The sequence below is a fragment of the Ranitomeya variabilis genome, chromosome 4 (assembly GCF_051348905.1).
Source record: "Ranitomeya variabilis isolate aRanVar5 chromosome 4, aRanVar5.hap1, whole genome shotgun sequence".
NCBI classification, from domain to species: Eukaryota; Metazoa; Chordata; class Amphibia; order Anura; family Dendrobatidae; genus Ranitomeya; species Ranitomeya variabilis.
The window spans coordinates 604,035,564-604,056,646 of NC_135235.1; the positions used below are offsets into that span (position 1 = coordinate 604,035,564).

The 21,083-nt window shown below is 45.4% G+C and overlaps 1 protein-coding gene across 1 annotated transcript in view; it reads right to left on the reverse strand.

The window, feature by feature from the left end:
• Window positions 1-5,004: 5,004 nt before the first annotated feature.
• B4GALT5 (beta-1,4-galactosyltransferase 5) overlaps window positions 5,005-21,083 on the reverse strand; it is a 103,092-nt gene continuing 87,013 nt past the window's right edge. Inside the window, 4 exon segments of the mRNA XM_077253305.1 lie at window positions 5,005-7,068; window positions 15,282-15,383; window positions 15,632-15,754; window positions 15,856-16,043. Of these exon segments, the coding sequence (XP_077109420.1) occupies window positions 6,921-7,068; window positions 15,282-15,383; window positions 15,632-15,754; window positions 15,856-16,043 (561 nt within the window). The 3' untranslated portion in view covers window positions 5,005-6,920.

The following is a 21,083-nucleotide window of genomic DNA, read 5'->3' on the forward strand; positions in this document are numbered from 1 at the left end:
AAGAGAATCCTTCCGTGGGCCACCACCCTCTTATATGAGCAGTACTTGGCACAATATACTTGAATCACTATGTACTTACAAAGGCAGCAAGTAATTCATTTAACAATCTACCCAGTTCATGGTTATATGAATTTGTGATTGAGGATAATGTCACATTTGCATGAAGCTAAAAAGTGGTGCCTTGGCATCCCAGCAGCCCCATACCCAGCTGGTGCCATCTGTGTTATACAGCCAGCAGGAGTGTAGTTTGAAACTCGTGGGTCCCAATGCAAAATTTTCATGGGGCTGAAATAGTATTGGTTTTGATATATAGGGCCAAAGATACTAATTTGGATCTCTTAGGCTACTTTCACACTTCCGTCAGTACGGGCCCGTCACAATGTGTCGGGCCGAGGTACTGACGGACGTTGTGAAATAACTGTAAGACGTGGTCAGCGGATGCAGTTTTTCAACGCATCCGCTGCCCATTCTGCAGTCCGGGGAGGAGGGTGCGGAGTTTTGGCTGCGTATGCGCGGTCGAAAATGGCGGACACATCGCACAAAACAAGTTACATTGAACTTTTTTTGTGCATCGCGTCCGCCAAAACACGACGCATCCGTCGCACGACGGATGCGACGTGTGCCCATCCGTCGCGATCCGTCGCTAATACAAGTGTATGGGCAAAAAACACATCCTGCAAGCACATTTGCAGGATCCGTTTTTTGCCCATAACGACGGATTGCGACGGAGGACAAAAGACGGAAGTGTGTAAGTAGCCTTAGTGTGTGTTTTATTAACCATTTCATACTATTGGATTAATAATGGATAGGTGTCATAATTGACTCCTCTCCATTATTAACCTGGCTTAATGTCACCTTACAATAGCAAGGTGACATTAACCCTTCATTACACCATATCCCACCGCTACACGGGAGTGGGAAGAGAGAGGCCAAGTGCCAGAATAGGCGCATCATCCAGATGTGCCTTTTCTGGGGTGGCTGGGGGCAGATGTTTTTAGCCAGTGGGGGGCCAATAACCATGGACCCTCTCTAGGCTATTAATATCTGCCCTCAGTCACTGGCTTTACCACTCTGGCGGAGAAAATTGCGCGGGAGCCCACGCCAATTTTTTTCCGCGATTTAACCCTTTATTTTACAAGCTACAGCGCCCAAATTTTGCACATACACACTACTAACATTAGTAGTGTGGAATATGCAAAAAAAAAAAAGGGATATGAGATGGTTTACTGTATGTAAACCATGTGTCATATCATGTCAGGTTTGTGAAGGAGAAATGAAAAGCCGGCAATTGAATTACCGGCTTTTCTATAGAACACCGCTGCGTATTTCTCGCAGGTCACACTGCTGGTCCGTGTGTAATCTGTATTTTTCTCGCCCCCATAGACTTTCATTGGCGATTTTTTTGCACAATACGGTGACAAACGCAGCATGCTGCGATTTTGTACGGCCGTCGAAGACCGTATAATACGGATCAGTAAAATGCGGCTGATAGGAGCTGGGCCATAGAGAATCATTGGGCCGTGTGTTATGCGTATTTTACGGGTGTATTTTCTGCGCTCATACGTCCGTAAAACTCGCCAGTGTGACGCCAGCCTTAGGCTCTGTGGCTTGGGTGTGACAATAATTACAGCCAGTACCTGCTGCTCATTGCAGCAGCCAGGGTAATTAACCATTTAAATGTTACTGTCAATCTCTGACAACCGCATTTAAATGGAGCTTTTGCGTGACACAAATGTTACATTGTATGTACCCAAAAATGGTATGGATAATATGTGAGATCAGCACATAAAAAACCCCAGCGTTCACAGAGCTCTATCGATGGAATAGTTAAAAAAAAAGTCAATCATGTAAAAAAAGAACTCCACAAATCTTTTTTTTTTTTACAGAATTCAGATTTTCTTTGAACTATCAAAATATAAATAAGAACTATACAATTCTCCTGACCTAGTGATCGACACTGCCAGGTAATTTTTACCATACAATGAGTGGTGTAAAAAAACCCAACAAACTAAAATAATGGTGGAATTGCGTTTTTTTACCCATTTCATAACAATTAGATTTTTTTCCCAGTACTTTACATGATGTAATGCATGGCATTATTCAAACCTACAACTTGCTGATGGAAAAATATAAAAAATATGGTTACAGAAGAGAAGGATGAAAGGAAGGAATGCAAAAAAAATTCCAGAAAATCGGACATGAAGTGGCTATTTACCCATTTCCTTGAGTCAGGAACCCAAATTGTCTCCTCCTAATATATACTGTCCCCAACCTGCAAGCACTCTAGAGAGAGTGGCGTCAGCGGTATGTCCACCTGTTCTAATCACACTTTCTGGGCAGAAGAGTCTTCAAAGCACACAGCAAAGGTACATGAAGAAGGCATCACCAGCGATTGTCTACTAGGGAGCGACAAAACCCAACAGCAGAACTATAGCAAAAGAGAGAAAACTATTTTAGGGGACCCCAGACAAGACCAGGACAAGGGATGGGCTGCTGTATGGGTTGTTACTTATGCATTACATTTGTGGTGTCACCATTTCGACTGGATTAAGAAAAATGTGCAAATGTGGAAGTTGCAAATGACAGCAGCAGTCAGGGATGTCATCAAAGTCCCAACTATGATAATTACGTCATGAGCAGAGGCCATCGGGGGCCACAAGTTTCTCTGCACTAACGTTTAGTGTAATACCACTACCAGCCTGTGGAGGGAATGCAGCCAGGACTTTTGAGAAGCTCTAGAGTTTTGGATAGGTGCAACCGAGAGAACACAATTGACAGGAGCTCACACCGCTCAGTCCTCTCTCTGGCTGCAAAAGTCGTAAAAGAATTGACTTGTTTTATGCTAATGATCACATTACTTCTGGTCAGTGGAATGGACAGTAGACATCAGTGATATCTATCAGACCCTTATGCCACCTCGGTAGGCTACTAAAAGGTTTAGGATACTGTTGGGAGTCTGAAGCCCTAGGTTCATTTCCACGAAGTTGTTGTATATTGTCGCTTGTTCTTGTAGATCGTGGAGATACTGAGGGGCATTTAGGAACCTGATGGTGGGAGTATGAAGGACTTAAGACTTGGAGCTTTCGTGAGCCCTTTCATGTCTGACCTTCTTTTTCCAGTATTAAGACTTGTGTCTTGAAGTCCATAGCGGTCACTGGCCCGGAGAGCAGTAATTTGGGTGAAGCTGTGCTTGACTGTACCTATAGTGTATACACATTGTGACCCTTATACACTGATATTGAGTATAGACTGCATGGATGTAAATTCCACTTATCTCTTACTGTGTTTATAAAGGGCATAGAGCAGGATTTGTGCTCATTCTCAGGGGGCACCGCATGCATGGTTTGTGCCAGCTGACATCAGCTTTTTACCACTATGAAGACACGTTCAATACAGACATGCACAGCGCCACCTCCTTGAAATATATGGTGTACATTTCCAATAAGGTTAAGGTACAAAAGTGATTAATAAAAAATGTATATTCCCTAAAGAATGCTTATTAAATTTACCTGTTGTACTCCTTTTGCATGCTTCTGCTTCCGGTCCTCCAATTCCAAGGCCTGTCTTCTTTCCCCCAACATAGCCAACAATGCTTCTCAGCCTGTCCAATACTCCCAGCATTGGCCTCTCCCAGACTGACATCACTGTTCGAGGACAGGCATTATTGTAGTTGGTGCATTTTGCTTCACCCAGTGTGTGTGTATATGTGGGAACTGAGTTGGCCGCCTGCATCTGACTCAGTGGGTAAGGAGACTGAAAATCCTACAGCACGCAGTGTGAGTTCACAAGTCTGTAGTCAAATAGAGTGACCGCAGCCTTATAGACTAGGGTCGGACAATCCCTTTAAGTAATGTGCTCTTCTGACCATTTGGGGGCATCACAACTCGGGACCAGACTTCAATCGGTGGACAATAAAACTTTCACACTCCTCATCAATGAACTGTTCCAATATTGACTTCCACAACTGTTTTTTGCCGCCCCATTCTGATAGTTCTGCTTCCTATCACTTATTACTGCTCTATTCTATGTTCTGTTGTGTACTAGTATTTGACTCTTCATAGTTTGTGTTACACTATGCCTGATGGAGATCTCAGTAGTCTCGAAATCTGTTTTTTTGTTGTTGCCATCTTTTCAGTCAGCCAAGAATAGGTATGAACCACTGAGGATTCTTTATATAATAAGTGGCCCTTGAAGTTTTCCCTGCATTCCACTATTAGAATCCTGCTCTATTTAGTGTGCAGCAATATATACAGCACTGTGCAATAGTTTTATGGTCCCCACAGAGCAATGATGTCAAATTATCAAGTCTGCCTGGGGTTACATGAAGGATTTGCACAAAGGACATCCACAGAAGATAAGTTTTATGATGTTTCTTTTGTTCGTTCCCTTTGCTTTTTGTTAATTGATAAAAATAATCTAACACTTCTATTTTTGTAAGCTCTGTTACTCTGCAGAGGAAGAAACAGTAGACAAGCGAGGGGCTGCAGAAGACAAGGCAAGTGTACCTTGCCTTCCTCTTCACTACTGCACATGCCTGTATTATCTGATCATCCGATAACCTGTAATTGAAGGGAACAGAACTTTCCACATTCCTGTAGCTGTGATATCTCGTTCTGTATGTAACATATAATGGCTGACATTTACAGACTGGATATTTATCTCGCAGATCGAGTGATCACATGTCATAAGATAAGGCTGTGCAACGAGCAAAGGAAACTGAATAGAAATACTTCAATCTTTGGACTTGCTTGGACTTTTGACTTGGTTTAATGTCCTTCAAATGTTAGATATAGCATATATAAAGAGAATACCAGCAGCCATAAAGCAGGGAAGCTGCCCATAAAAAATATCTGCAGCTACAAGGCTGAGAGCCTAGTCATACAAAATATGGAGCAGCCGTGGCATCCCATGAGTTCACTGTATACTAGCCTCTTTTTGGGGGGCGCTGTGGACCCATCTTGAAGTATCAACAGAGAAAGTACACATCTTAACATAAATGGTTTTGTCAATGAGAATTTTACTGAAAAACAAATTCATAAATTAATTCATATAAAAATGTAGAAATAATAAGAACAGAATATGACGACATTTTACATTTCAGTGCAAGTCCTCCCCAACATTTGTCTATAAATGCAAATGGGGCACAATATAAGTATGTCTCACAGGAGATGACCCCAAATGCCTAGAAGATCATATATGGCTTGTTCAAGCTTCAGTGACTCTCCATGAACCTGGAGACTAACTGTATGTTCCCCCTCATTGGTCGGTGATGATATTGTGTAATGTAGACACCGCAAAATCTTCCATTATCTCGTATTTCACACAAAGTCATAAACATCACAAAATGTAGATGAATCAATGGTGGGAGTCACTCCAAAACAGTCACAGCAAAACAAACCTTATGTTCCCTGGGCACTGCAGCAAAATTCACCCAAATTCTACTACATCCCAAATCCTGCTGATCTCTGTGTTTACCTAGAGCTAATGCCCTGCTGATCCCCATATCTACCCCAAATGTCCTGCTAATCCCTGCATCAGACACTAATGTCCTGATGATCTCTAGATCCAACCGCTACGTACTGCTGGTCTCTACATTTCCCCTAAAATCCTGATGATCCCTACATTCACCGTGAAGTACTGCTGACGCCTTCTATCACCCTCTATGTACTGCTGTTCTCTGTGTCTCCCCCCAATGTCCTGATAAACATTGCTTGCACCCCCATTGACCTGCTAATCTCAGCATTCACCGGTAACTACCAATTGCTTTCACCCCGATATCCTCCTAATCCATGCTTCCACCCCATAATGACTGTGTCTATCACCAATGTACTACTAGACCCAGCCGTCACTTCCTACTTTCCAGCTGAGAACTGCCTTCACCTCCAATATCCTGAAGATCCCCGAGTCCACCCCAACATCCTGCAGATCCCGAGTCTGCCAAAATTACCTGCAGATCCCCCTTTCTTCTCTTGCTGTTTCGTCACAGAATTATCATTAAACCTACTACCTAAGCATACAATCATCCCAGCCAGGTTCAGGGCGGAAGCCGTTCCCTTCATTTTGACTAGTGAAGATGGGGTTGTCCCGCTCCTGTCAGGAGGATCATTTACCCACAAAAAAAATAAATAAAATAAATCCAGTAATAATCTTGTATTTCCCATACATCAGTGCTTCACAACTATGACAGAGGACATGTACTCCTACGAGTAAGGGTCCTGTCCAGCCATATTGTCATGCAGAGGGCTCAACGGAAGCTCACTCTATGTGCGTGGTGTTCAGAGCTTCCACTATAAAACAGGCATATATAAAGAATCATGACATCATACCCTGCATGATGACATCACAGCCCCCGCATCATGTGACTGAATATAAAGTATCAGCGCCTCTCAACAAACAAGCATAAATGAGGGAATTATTTGGCATTGCACAATTTGGGTAAGGTACAAATGAGGCCCTGATGGTTGACAGTCTCATGGAGAAGCCAGACCTTATGATTGGGAATGAATGGAAAGGAGGACTGGGGTCAGAACCACCATCACACTATAGAACAGACAGCACTGGGGGGAAGAAGTACATGGTTGTCACCATCCATCCAGCCAGCAGTAGTAAAATACACCAATCTATACAATGTAGAAAGAGAAGACATTAATCAGCTAGGACTGATTATCATGATGCTCCTCCTCAGTCCCAGGCACCCTCACAACTCAAAAAATGAATCTGGACCCCCTAATACTGAAAACTGTCACCGGACATAGGGAAAAAAAAGCAGCGTGATGTCCGTGTAAACAGTGGGGATGGGGGGATGGTCCATGTTCTGGGATTTTATACTCATATTCCCGGTGAACTGGAGATCTTCACTCGCCCTCATCATGTCGGCACAGCCTGCAGTGATGGAGGAGACACTGATTTCAAGGCTGCATTCAGTAATCGCTCACCATGGCCAGCTCAGGGCTCAGATCTACGGTGATGTTCTTGTACAGGGCGTCATATGTGATATTTGGGTAGTAGTTCAGGTTATTGAGGCCGTCCATTTTCTGACGTTCTTTGGATCTTCTCAGCAGTCCATACCTGAGAAGAGACACGTGTCACCGTCATGGAAGATGAAAACAATGGACACAACCATGAGTTGCACTTTAGTCTCTACTGTACAGTATATATGGGAACTGGTGCTGACAAGTCTGTAGAGGAACAGTCTAAAGTCTAAGACAATAAATTCTTTATACATGGGAGGCACAGATGGAGTGGGATTGTGTGCACCACTCTTTAACTTTCAACAAAGATGTTAATTTTTAACTATGGAATATATAAAATTACCGAATTTGTATGGTAAGAACTGGGGTGTTAGATGATGCCTTTAGCCAACGGCATTCCTCCCAACCTAACCGTACAAATCCACACTCACCTCACCGGACATGTATGTGTTTACTATTGGAAAGCATGACTAAGCCTATCGAGGGCTAACCTTCCATGAGAGCAAAATTATTGCTTGAAAATCTTTGGCAAACCCGACTCTAATGTGTATTGTGTCTGAAACCTGTAGAAGACAGGTAGATTTCCTGGCCAAGCAAAAGAGCTGTTGAAATGAGAGTTGATTGATTTTCAATTGACAATCTACACTGGTTTAAAGGGTCAATATACACTGTATGGCGATGATAGTTGATATGTTGCATAATTTCAGAAAAATACACTATATGGAGAAAAGTATTGGGACACACATTTTAATCATTGGATTCAGGCTCTTCATTCCGACCCATGACCCTCAGTGTAATACATCCAGGACCTCGCTCTCAGTGGACAACATCTGCCCCCGCTATGCTGTCTGCCTTTTATTAACGTGACAGAACGACCAGTGGTACTGAGCTCCCTGATACCAATAGGAGCTACTTGAGTAACAAGTCAGATCATTAAATTTCTTCCTTGTAAATATTCCCTCATCACCGGTGAGTGATATTGTTGAGAAATGGAAAGAACCGTAGCAGCTTAGCCATGAAGTGGAGACCACATAACGTTACACAGCGGGGTCATCAAGTGCTGAAGAGCAGACGGCAGAAAAGTCACGACCGCTTTGCCAAGTCCCTAACTGCAGAGTCCAAACCTCCACTGGCATTAACATCACTACAAAAACTTTGCCCCGGCCAAGAGCTTCATGGCCGGGCAGCTGCATGCAGCCTTACATCACCAAGCACAATGTGGAGAGTTGATTGAGTGGTTTTAAAGCCGCCACCACTGGACTTTGGGGTAGTGTAAACATGTTCTGTGCAGTGCTGGATCACACTTCTCTCTCTGGCATCTGATGGATGAGTCTGGGTTTGGCGAAAACCAGGAGAATGTTGCCTGCCTGACTGCAATGTGCCAGCTATAAAGTTTGGAGGAAAAGGGATAATGCTATGGGGGTGTTTTTCAGGTGGTGTACTAGTTCTCTTAGTTTTCAAATGCTCTCCTGGATGAATGGGAAAAACTCCCCCAGACACCTCAAAACTCTTGTAGAGAGTCTTACCAGAAGTGTGAAGACAGGAAAACCAACTCTATATTAATGTTGTGTATTTAAAATGGGAGGTCATAAAAGCTCTCATAGGTGTAATGTGGGGGGCACATAATCTTTATGGAGAAAAACAGGATTTTTGGTTACTCATCGTAAAATCTGTTTCTCTGAGCATTCATTGGGGGACACAGGAAACCATGGGTGTGTGCTGCTGCCACTAGGAGGCTGACACTATGCACACAAAAATTAGCTCCTCCTCCGCAGTGTACACCCCTCCGACTGGCACTAGGTTAATCAGTTAATGAGAAAGCAGTAGGACAAGCAACATGTAAATAAGAAACAAACACCCAAGCTCAAGCTCTAACAATATAATACAGTAAACAGAGCTGTTAAACTTGGGAGGGTACTGTGTCAATATAGGCTGCGAGAAACAGATTTTACGAGTTACCAAAAATCCTGTTTTCTCTATCGCTTCAATGGGAGACACAGGAAACCATGGGACATCCCAAAGCAGTCCCTGGGGAGGGAAAATCAGAAACTCCGTTCAGGTCGGACCCTGTAAAATTTGGCGAACGTGTGGATGGAGGACCAGGTTGCCGCTTTGCAGAAGGCGCTCTGTTCTTGACCCAGTATGCCTCCAAAATTGCTGTCCGGATCCAGTGAGCAATCATAGCCTTGGAGTCTGGAAGGCCTCTATGTGCACCCTCAGGTATGACAAAGAGAGAGTGTATCTTCAGAAAGGGGGTAGTCCTAGCCAGATAGACCTGTATTGCCCTGACCAGGTCTAACCTATTCAGGGAATTCTCCAGAGCATGAGTCGGAGCCGGGCAAAAGAAATGGAGGATAATATCCTCATTTGGGTGAAAGGCGAACACCACCTTGGAGAACCAGGAAAAGGGGATGACAGGAAAGTGCCGCCAACTCCGAGACGTGAATAATGGAGGTGATGGCCACAAGAAACACCACCGTCCAAGACAGGACAGAGAAACTTCTCGAAGAGGTTCAAAAGAAGAACTCCTAAGGGCCTCCAGGACTAAGTTGAGGTCCCAGGGGTCAACAGGTGACCAGTATGGGGGCGCGGCATGCCCTACCCCCTGGAGAAAAGTTCTGACCTGAGAACGGGAGGATAAGTTCTTCCGAAAAAGAATGATAAGCTCTGATACCTGGCCTTTTAGCGAACTAAGAGCAAGGCCAGCGTCAAATCCCGCCTGAAGAAAAGCCAGAATAGAAGGGAGAGCAAAGGACATAGGCGCAATGTGATTAGACTCATAACAGCGGAAATAGGCTTTCCAGGTTCGATAGACCCGAGACGACAACAGCTTCCTAGCTGGATCTTGGTTTGAATCACCTGATCGGAAAATCCGGACGCTCTTAGAACCGTGTTTTCAACAGCCACGCTGTTAAATCGAGCGAGAATTCTGGTGGGGGATGAAGCCTCCAGGAGGCGTCCCTGAAAAGATTGATGACCTCTGCGAACCAAGACCTCCTGGGCCAATCCAGTGCTATTAGAATGACCGACACCGCTTCCGACTTGATCTTTTTCAACAGCCTGAAGTAGGGGGAGGGAACAGATATGGAAAGGTAAACTGTGACCAAGGTAACGCCAGAGCGTCGGGCCCACAGAGAGAGAATCGCGGCACCTGGAATCGAACTGTGAAACCTTCCTGTGCAGCCGGGAAGCCATGAGGTCTACATTGGGAGTGCCCCATATAAGTCAAATTTGATGGAAGACTTCCGGATGAAGGGACCACTCTCCCGCTGCAAGACCCTCATGGCTGAGAAAGTCAACGGCCCAGTTGTCCATGCCGGGGATATGCACTGCAGATATCGCTGGAAGCCTCACCTCTGCCCAGAGGAGTATCTTGGATAACTCAGCCATCGCCAAAGAACTCAGAGTTCCTCCCTGGTGATTGACATATGGCACAGTCGTGGCATTGTCTGTCTGAAATCAAATTGGCAGGTCCCTGAGAAGCCTCTCCCAGTGATGGAGGGACAGAAGAATGGCCCTTATCTCGAGAATGTCGACCAATGTCCCTGATGGTCAGGTTGCAAAAGACCACACCCCAGCCGAGAAGGAAAGAACGACCCTGGAAGATGAGCGGGGATGACAGCCACCAACTGAGAGACTTCTTGACTAGGGAGAGCCAAACTGTATGGTCCAGAGAGAGAACAGACTTGTTCCACTGTGATAGGATAGCCTGCTGAAGCTGTCTGGAGTGGAATTGCGCAAAAGGAATCACTTCCTACGCTGTCAGCATGCTTCCCAGGACTGCCATGGCCAAGCGGAAGTTGGAGGCCGAGGACCCTGCAAAGAGCGAAATCCCTGGTGAAGGGTTGCCCTCTTCTCCTTGGGAAGGAAAACCCTTGTCTGACGGGTTTTGAACAGCATGCCTAGCAAAATGAGGCACTGAGTCAGGACAAGGCAAGACTTTTCTCTGTTGATTAGCCAATCAAGTCGAGACAGAGTTTCGAGAATGATGGACAGACTTTCCTGGGCCTGGTAAAAGGATTATAATGTCGTCGAGGTACGGGATGAGCACTAGACCTTTGAATCACAGAATGGCTATTTACTGCTGCTGCCATGATCTTTGTGAAGATCCTGGGAGCGGTTGCGAGCCCGAACGGCAGGGCGACAAACTGAAAATGGTCCAACCGCACCACAAAACACAGGAATCTCTGATGCCCTGAGAAAATAGGGACATGCAGATAGGCGTCTTGGATGTCTATGGAGCACAGGAATTCCTGCGACTCCATGGAAGTAATTACTAAACCAAGGGACTCCATCCTGAAATGTCGTAGATTGACCCTTTTGTTCAATAATTTTGATCCAGGATGTGTCGGACCATGCCATCCTTTTTTGGCATGATAAATAGGTTAGAATAAAACCCTGTGAAAAGTTCCTGGGGTCGGACGGGAACGATGACTCCTGAACTGAGAAGGGAGGCAATGGAGGCAAAGAACCCCAGAACCAGAGAAGCATCTCTTGGAGGACGGTATTCGAAGAATCCATCTTGGGGCCGTAAAACAAAATTTATATTGTGTCCTGAAGACACAACCTCAGTGTCCCATGTGTCCTCCACCGAGGCGAGCCAGACGTCCCTGAAAAAATGGAGGCGGACACCAAACCTGGGAGATTCCCTGGGATCTGAAGATGAGTCATGCAGAAGAAACTCTGCCAGGTCTAGTCCTAGTGGATCTATCCTGCGCATTACGGGAATGCCAGGAGGGGGTGGGTTTAAAGGAAGCCCTTTTCCTATCCTGGCAAGCCTGTGACCTCTCTTGGCAAGAGAAATCCTCTGTCGAAGAGAAAGGGCCGAAAGGACCGAAACTTACGCTTCAAAGGAGGGCGACGAGGTTTGGCCTGAGCGAAGGAGAGAGCTCATCCCTCCGGTGGCCTCCTTAATAATTTGGTCCAGCTTGGAGCCAAATAGACGGAAACAATGGAAATGTAAGTTGGTAAGGGACTTTTTTGAAGATAAGTCCACCTACCACGCCTTAAGCCAAATGGTCTGTTAGATGGCCACTATATTGCTGGTCCGTGAGGTTTACCATTTCCTCCGGTCGGGCTCCAGAAAGAATGCCCTTACGTAGCTGCTTAGCCCATGCGGCTGTAGACTTTGACACCCAGGTGGCAAAGACAGGGCACAATGTAGAAGCGGCCGCTTCAAAGGCTGACTTTGCAAAGGACTCTGTGAGCCTGTCATGAGGGATGCTCCATCCGTAAGAGGGAGGGCCGTGTTGGTGGACAGTCTGGAAACTGGAGGGTTCACAGTTGGAGAAGCGGTCCAATTGGCAGTGAGCTCAGAGGTGATATAGGATGCCGAGGCGCTTCCCTCTTTGGAAGCGTCTGGTCGGGTTTTCCCGTTCCCGGGAAAGTACAAATTCCCTATGAGTAGCAAAAGACCTTAGGAGCTGGTCTCGACCATCTAAATGAAACCGCCTGTTCTGCGGGTTCCATAGTGGCATCCTTAATGTTAATGGTCTGGTTGGCTGCCACAATGAGGCTCTGAACCATGTCTCTCATATTAGAAGCCTGGTCAGAATCCAGGTCTGAATCATCCTCGAACAGTACATCCGAAACCTCGGCAGGTGAATCAGAAGAGGAGGATTGGAAAGAAGCTGTCCGCCAGGAGAGGCCAGGGGGAGAGAGGGAGCGGGAGGAAGACCTAGAACAACACTTCTGCCTAGATCTCTTATGGCCCATGAAGGTAGGCACACCCGGTGAGTCCTGCGATACATTAGCAACGGCGGAGGGGAGGACAGGCAATCTGTCAAGAACAGACACCAGGGTCTGCGACACATTGGTGAGCTCTGCCACAGATTCAGACAGAGAGGTAGCCCACACTGGGATAGGGGTACCACTCGCTCCTGTGGCAGCAGAGGACGCCTCGGTAGCAGGTGCAGGGGGGTTGCTGCAGTCCTCACAGAGGAATGAGAACTGACCTGAAGAGAGTGTGCATTTACATGAAGAACAAAGTGCCTGACAATAGCAGAGGAGGAAGAAGAAGAAGAAGCAGCAGCAGGATGGCGAGAGCGCTCTCCCTTAGGATTATGCATGATAGAAAGCAAACCCACTAACTAATGCCAGAAGGTTAGGGGACCGAAAGATACAGCTCTTGCAAAAATTAAGAGACCACCACATCAAAACCCTGTCATGGGCAGCCCGATCTTCAGACCTGAACACCATTGTCATCAAGAGAATGATGGATAGTCACAAGCCATCAAACAAAGAACTGCTTACATTTTTGCGCCAGGAGCAGTGTGAAAGACTGGTGGAAAGCATGCCAAGGCGCATGAAAGCTGTGATTAAAAATCATGGTTATTCCACAAAATATTGATTTCTGAACTCTTCCTGAGTTAAAACAATAGTATTGTTGTTTCTAAATGATTATGTACTTGTTTTGTTTGCATTATTTGAGGTCTGAAAACACTTGTTTTTTGTTTTTTTTTGTAATTTTGACCATTTCTCCTTTTCAGAAAAAAAAACCCAAAATTTGTTGCTTTGAAATTCGGAAACTTGTTGTCAGTAGTTTATAGAATAAAAGAAAAATTACATTTTACTCAAATATATACCTATAAAGAGAAAAATCAGACAACCTGAACATTTTGCAGTGGTCTCTAAATTTTTGCCAGAGCTGTATATGCTGAGGAGAATGTCAGTCTGCAGAGCAGAGCTTACTCACAGGAAGATGCAGGTCCTGAAGTCTGCTACCAGGCTGTAGAAAAGCTCCAGGAGACAAGCAGGGCTGCAGGGCAATTGCAGGATTAGATGCAGAGTTCCCTGCAGAGAGATGCCACCTTTCGGGTCCAGATGCCGACAAATGGCGACTGCAGGGAGGAAGAGGAGGGCCAAAGAGAGAAAGCGAGTGCAGATGCCGCACTACTGAGAGGAGAGGAGGGGGCGTTTGCAGAAAAGCCCACTAAATGAGGCTGTAAGGGGGACGAGAAAACAGTTGGAATTGAGAGGAGGGGGTGTGACAGCGATGGGCGGGAGAAAAAGCTTGCACGATAATGCCGGGAGGAGAGGGCGGAGCTAATCACTGGAAACAGGAAGAGGAGGCGTACCAGTGATGGGCGGGAGAAAACCCACCCAAAGTTGCCGAGATAAGGGGGTGCAGCTAACCGCCGAGACTAGGCCCTGCTGAAGTCAGGGCCTAGATTTGTGAAAGCAGCCACCAAGACAGGGGAGGGCAGTGCAGAGGCCCAGAAATTACCTGAAAGGTAACCCTGATCCACGAATCTAGATGGAAATAAAAGGAGAACAGGCCCCATCTAGACCAAAAAGGTCTATACCGATATAAAGCCCTAGGAATAAAACCCTGCCCATACCTCACTACCGGGACACCTTATCCTTCTTTTTCCAACTTTCTCTATCTTGAACCTGTCTTCATTATCTTCATCTCCTTTAACTTCTTCTTTATCTTATTCTTCTCCTCTATCACCTCTGGACCGGACCTGAAGATGAGACCTTCATTAGACGTCCGAGCTTCTTGGAAATGTGGGACATCCATGCCTCCTCAAATCAACAGGCTCAGGTGGGCAAGTGGGAAGGAGACAGGGGCCAGAACAAAAATTTGGATCACCTAAACACTCTTCATGTGTTAGGGGTTGGGGTCCTGCTGGCTAGACATATAAGGATACGGGGTGGCAGTTCACACCGTACTCATAGTCTCCACCTAGGAATACAGTGTTCACACTATATCTCTCCAGAGGTAAAGGAGAAAATCCATCTAAAAAATGAAAAAAGTGAAACGTTGCTGGGAAACAATGAAAACCGAGGTAGATATGAGTCTAGTAAAAGACCCCTGTCCACCTCCTACTGACACTAAGCTAAACTGAATAACCTAGTGCCAGTCGGCGGGGGGGGGGGGGGGGGGGACACTGCTGAGAAGGAGCTAATTTTTTGGGTGCATAGTGTCAGCCTCCTAGAAGCAGCAACATACACCCATGGTTTTCTGTGTCCCCTAATGAAGCAATAGAGAAAGTATTTACTGATTACATGAGATGTACTGTCCTACCGACAATGATGATTTTAGGACACAGAATAGATTTGTTGAGCCAAATACCAGCTTATCTCTGCCGTGTTCACACCATTGGCCAATGATCAGGTATGAGCCTTCTTACGAATGTTCTTTTGGGCTGATTATTGGCCCATATATAATTTAATGGTGAGCAGAGTTAATACCCTATTAAGGGGCACCCACACACTCATGGCCAGGGAGGAACTGGCAATATGTTCTGAATTAAGTCAGCAAATATCTACATGTCACAAACGTCCAACAACGCTCAGAGCACTTACCGTCCAAGAAACTGGACTTCACCTCGGTGGTGGTGGGGGATGGACTTGTATTTCCCAATATCTCCTTCTGGTCGTGACACTGTGTACCCTGCATTCTGCACCCTGCGGGTAGATGATTAGGGCATCCATTAGTAATACAACACTATGAATTATGCCTATGAGGCTGAGGTTCAGATCAGGGAACATCGCGGTCTGAACTTTAACCGTCAGTTGTTTAAAACTGGCCTAATTCAGAGACCTCAGTTACATTGTTCACCAATAAGAGCAGCAGAGAACAAGAGAAGCTCAGATAAAATGCTGTTTCTCCTATTAAGATGAGGTCTCAGACAATGAACACCACATTACATTACCTATTCCAGAGATCATCATCTTCCCCTCCCCAACCCCAGAATGCATTGGGGAATCCATTAATGTTACGAAACTGCTCCACTGTAAGACCGCTAACGCCTCCAAAGAATTCACTGTACGGCAGCCTGTGGGAGGGGAGCAGGGAACATGTCAGCGTTAAGTCACAGCTCCACCATCTTCTGTTATGAGGTTTTATAGGGCAGTGCGCTACATGATGGTAACTTACAGGTACATGTATTTGTCCAACTTGGCAGCAAAATGTCGTGGCATATTCTGGCAGCCATAGTAATTGCGGTCATTCTCGGGAATATGGTCGACATCATGAAATATCAAACAGTCCCACTCGAGGTCCTTCATGGCTTCAAGGAAGCCTATATTAAAAAGCATTGCTCGGTTAAATTGGTGATTCCCAGTCTGCAGAGATAAACATATAATAAAAGTCATGGTAAATGCGAACGGCTCTGTAACTGTGAGTGCACTGTGAATCCACAGTTGATCACTAAGATTAGTGCTATATCAACACTGAATGTCCAAGATAGGGATGAGACCAAAAATCTATTAGTTACAGACTATCAAAGGAAAAAGATTATCCCTATTGAAGACTTTAAAATAAATAATATAACTTATATTAGTACAGTTAATAATTTATAACACCTACATATGGATAAAGAGTATCACACAAGAGTAAAAAATCAATACAATTTTATTAAACATTTTTTAAAAACACGTATCATACAAAAAGAAGACACATGTATGAGGATTTCAGCAAGGAGGATAAACAAGTACAAAAAGTGATGGTGAGTTAAGTGTAATTTAGGGCATAGGTACTACATCAAATCAACTCAATCATAAAAAATACTAGCTTAGATCTCCTGATGACAAAAGCAGGCGAAACATGTTGAAGAAGTTATGAGTGTTGTACACTAGCTTTGTTCCCCTGATGATACATGCAGGTGAAACACATCAGGGAGGCTATGAGTGTTGTATAATAGCCTCAGTCCCCTGATGATGCTAACAGGCGAAATATATTGGGAGGCTAGGAGTGTTGTTTTAAAATAATGGGTGTGACTGATCCTGAAAATTGAAAAAATGAAAGCAAACCATTGTTGAGGACTGCAGCCGCTGTAGTAGCTGATCTGAATGATACATGGTGTCTCAATGTCAGTATATACACAGAATAGTTGAGATTGAGATTGTAAGTATTGAGGAGTTTCTTTAAGTGGCGTTTAGCACAGCAATGATTACTGGCAGTATCTTACAGTCAGTTCCGTCCCAAATTGTGATTTTAAATTTCCTCAGGATGGTGTGTATAAAATATAAAATAGATCATTAGTAGGTCTAAGAAAGGTTAACCTTAATTTATTTCACAGTCCTGAATAACAGATAATGCTTTCAATCTGAAAATAATAGTGTAAGCTTATGGGATATAAACACTCCTGACATTGTCTACTTTAGCAAATATTTCTACTCTTCATGAAATAAGCATTCTGAAGCTTCTTTTCTTATAATTCGGCATTGTGCCGTTTCTCTTTGTATCTCCAAGAAATGTATACATTGACCGTACTGTTAGGACAGTGTTAGGCTACTTTCACACACAGCATATTTGCTGCGTATTTTTACGCGCGCGTATTTTGCTGCTGCTTTACCTGCGTTTTTTTACGCAGGCAAAAAACGCAGCTGCTTTCACACACAGCGTTTTTTGCTGCGTTTTTTGCAGCTGCGTTTTTTTCAGCATTGTGTACTGAAAATAAAGTTTGTTTGAAAAAAAAAAAAAGGGGGAAAAAAAAAAAGAGTCATTGAGGTCATTTCCTGTCTTTATGACTCGGAATACAATACACATTGGAGTTAACATCATGTCGATTCTGCCAGCTGCAATGGCCTTGAGCCAAAGACGCCTCAGCAAGCGGAACAGACATCAGCTGGGGTTTACTAACCCCACTGTCACTAACCCCAGGTTACTAGGGCAGGCGTCAGTCAGACACCCCCCCTCGTAACCCTGTACGGTAAGGGTATGTTCACACGATCCTGATTTCAATCCTTTTTTTTCAGGACAAAAACCGCAGCTCTTGGCAGAAAACGCAGGTGCATTTTTGGTGCGTTTTTGATGCGGTTTTTGATGCGGTTTTTAGTGCGGTTTTTTATGCAGTTTTCTCTGCAGATTGTCTGTGTTTGACACAAATAAAGCTTTAACTGCAGTGGGGGAAAAAAAAAAGAAATGATGTCATTTCCTTGTCCAACCCTTTTCTTCTTCCATCCTCCATTTTGGGACTAAACACCAAAATGAGTGGACGTGTTTTGAATGACAGCGCTCCGCAGAGTGCTGAGCGTAGGCCAGATCACAGCCCGCGGATCCAGCTCTATCTAGCTATTTAAGTCTACGTTCACATTTGCGGTCTGCGCCGCAGCGTCGGGCGCCGCATGCGTCATGCGCCCCTATATTTAACATGGGGGCGCATGGACATGCGTCGCACTTGCGTTTTGCGCCGCATGCGTCACTGCAGCGCACGCATCCGGCCGCAGAGGACGCAGCAAGTTGCATTTTTGCTGCGTCCAAAATCAATCAAAAAAAGGACGCATGCGGCGCACAACGCAAATGTGAACATAGCCTAAGTGCCACGTATTTAAGTGCCACGTATTTCAGTGCCACGTATTTCAGTGCCACGTGCCACGTATTTCAGTGCCACGTGCCACGTATTTAAGTGCCACGTGCCACGTATTTAAGTGCCACGTATCACGTATTTCAGTGCCACGTATTTCAGTGCCACGTATCAAAGTGCCACGTGCCACGTATCAAAGTGCCACGTGCCACATATTTCAGTGCCACGTATCAAAGTGCCACGTGCCACGTATCAAAGTGCCACGTATCAAAGTGCCACGTGCCACGTATTTAAGTGACACGTGCCACGTATCAAAGTGCCACGTGCCACATATTTCAGTGCCACATATTTCAGTGCCACGTGCCACAAGTGCCACGTATCAAAGTGACTGAGCGCCGGCCCTAAAGTGAAAGTGAAAGCAGAGCGGTGACGTCACCGCTGTGCTGTTAGGGCCGGCGCTCAGTCAGTGTCAGGAAGCAGAGGCTGGGGGACGCGCAGGTGAGTATGTACTGTTTGTTTTTTTTACTTTTACGCTGGTAACCAGGGTAAACATCGGGTTACTAAGCGCGGTCCTGCGCTTAGTAACCCGATGTTTAATCTGGTTACCCGGGGGCCTCGGCATCGTTGGTCGCTGGAGAGCGGTCTGTGTGACAGCTCTCCAGCGATCAAACAGCGACGCTGCAGCGATCGGCATCGTTGTCGCTATCGCTGCAGCGTCGCTACACACACACACACACACACACACACACACACACACACACACACACACACACACACACACACACACACACTCTCCATGCTGCTTCACTGGGGGGCGGGGGCTTCCCTCTTCCTGTCCGACGTCACGTCCGGTCCTGGGTGTCAACCCCTCCGTACAAAGACGCCGACACCCAGGACAAAGGCGCTGTGTGTGGACGGTAAGATGGGGCCCTATGGGGATACGCAGACACGCCGCTGCGTAAAGAATTGACATGTCAATTCTTTTTACGCCGGCGTGTTTGCAGACAAAAGCGCCGCGTTTTTTTGCGGTGTGTCTGAACGGCAAAGTGAATTTCTCATTCACTTTGCCGGCAGACGAAAATGACATTGCGCATTTTTGAAAAGCGCCTGCAAAATAGCGCTCAAAAATGCGCTATGTCTGAAAGTAGCCTTAGGCCCCCTTCACACATTCTGGTGATTCTTTTACTGGAAAAAGAGTACTAATGAGCAGTGATGAGCGAGTATACTCATTGCTCGGGTTTTCCCGAGCACGCTCGGGTGATCTCCGAGTATTTGTTAGTGTTCGTAAATTTAGTTTTCATCGCAGCAGCTGAATGATTGACATCTGTTAACCAGCATAAGTACATGTGGGGGTTGCCTGGTTGCTAGGGAATCCCCACATGTATTCAAGTTGTGTAGCAGCTGTAAATCATTCAGCTGAGGTGATGAAAACTAAATCTCCGAGCACTAAAAAATACTCGGAGATCACCCGAACGTGTTCGGGAAAACCCGAGCAACAAGTATACTCGCTCATCACTACAAGTGAGATCCATGGTCCGTTTCTGCGTGCCATCCACATGTACGTAAGTGACATCTGTGTGACATCAGTGTATCCGTTTGGGGTCCATGTGTCACATCCATGTGGCAGTAGTGTGCTCGTGTGACACGCTCCGGCGCCTGGGAAAAGCAGTACAGTTAGCTGGTCCCAGGCGCCGGGTACTGAAGGCAGCTCTTATCATTGTCGCCTGGTCTCCCAGAAATCAGCATGACCAGGCGAAAATCATGTGAGTTGTATTCAGCACCCGCTGTGTACATTGTGTATAAAATAAATAATTTAAAGAAAAATGGTGTGGGCTCCCACATAAGTTTTTGAACCAGCAGAGGGAAAGCCGAGCGCTGGGGGCTGATGTTAATATTTTGGGAAAAGGGCCAATAGCTATAAATGTCCCAGGCTATTAATATTAGCTCACAGCAGTTTGTTTAGCCTTTACTGGTTACTGTAGGGGAGACCACCCCCAAAATGACGTGAGGTCCCTCATATAATAAAAAAAAAGCAAAGGCTAACCGGATAGCTGCATGCTGATATTAATAGCCTAGAATGGACTAAAAACATCAGCTTTCAGCTGCCCCAGAAATAGCGCATTCATATGATGCGCCAATTCTGGTGTGTAGCCTTGCTCTTCACACTTGCCCTGTTGTGGTGGCAAATGGGGTAATAGGATTGGGGTTGATGTTAGCTTTGTAATGTCAGCTGACATCAAGCCTAGGGGTTAGTAATGGGGTGGCTTTTATAAGACGCCCCTATTACTAACTCCATAGTGAGTTTTGAGATAGACACACAGAAAGATAAAATCCTTTATTTTAAATAAATATTCCCCAACCCTCTTTTTCCCATTTATTACAGTATAAATAAAAAATAAAAAAATTCATATTCCTCACCTGTCTGACAATAATCCATTTGTCCCACGTCATAATCTATCTCTGCTTTATCTGGATGCGCAGCTAGCTGATCGGTGGCATGATGCAACAGTTCATCCTGACATCCAGGAGACACCCTAGCTGAAAGTCAGAGCGCAGCTTCATTGACCTGCGGTGACGTCATTGAGGTTATTGCCGGTCACTGAAGCTGCAGTTCCTACGGGCAGCTCATCCTGATTGGCCAGATGAACTACGGTGACCTCAATTAGATCACCGCTAAAACCGTGAGAAATTTCTCATGGTGCTAGTGGTGACATAAAGAAGGTTACCACAGTTCTTCAGCCAGCTCACAATGAACAGAGTGGGAACAGCTGGCAGTGTCCAGCAGTAACCTCTATGACATTACCGTTCGTCATTGAAGCTGCGTCCCAAGCTCAGATCAGTGTGTCTTGGATTCATG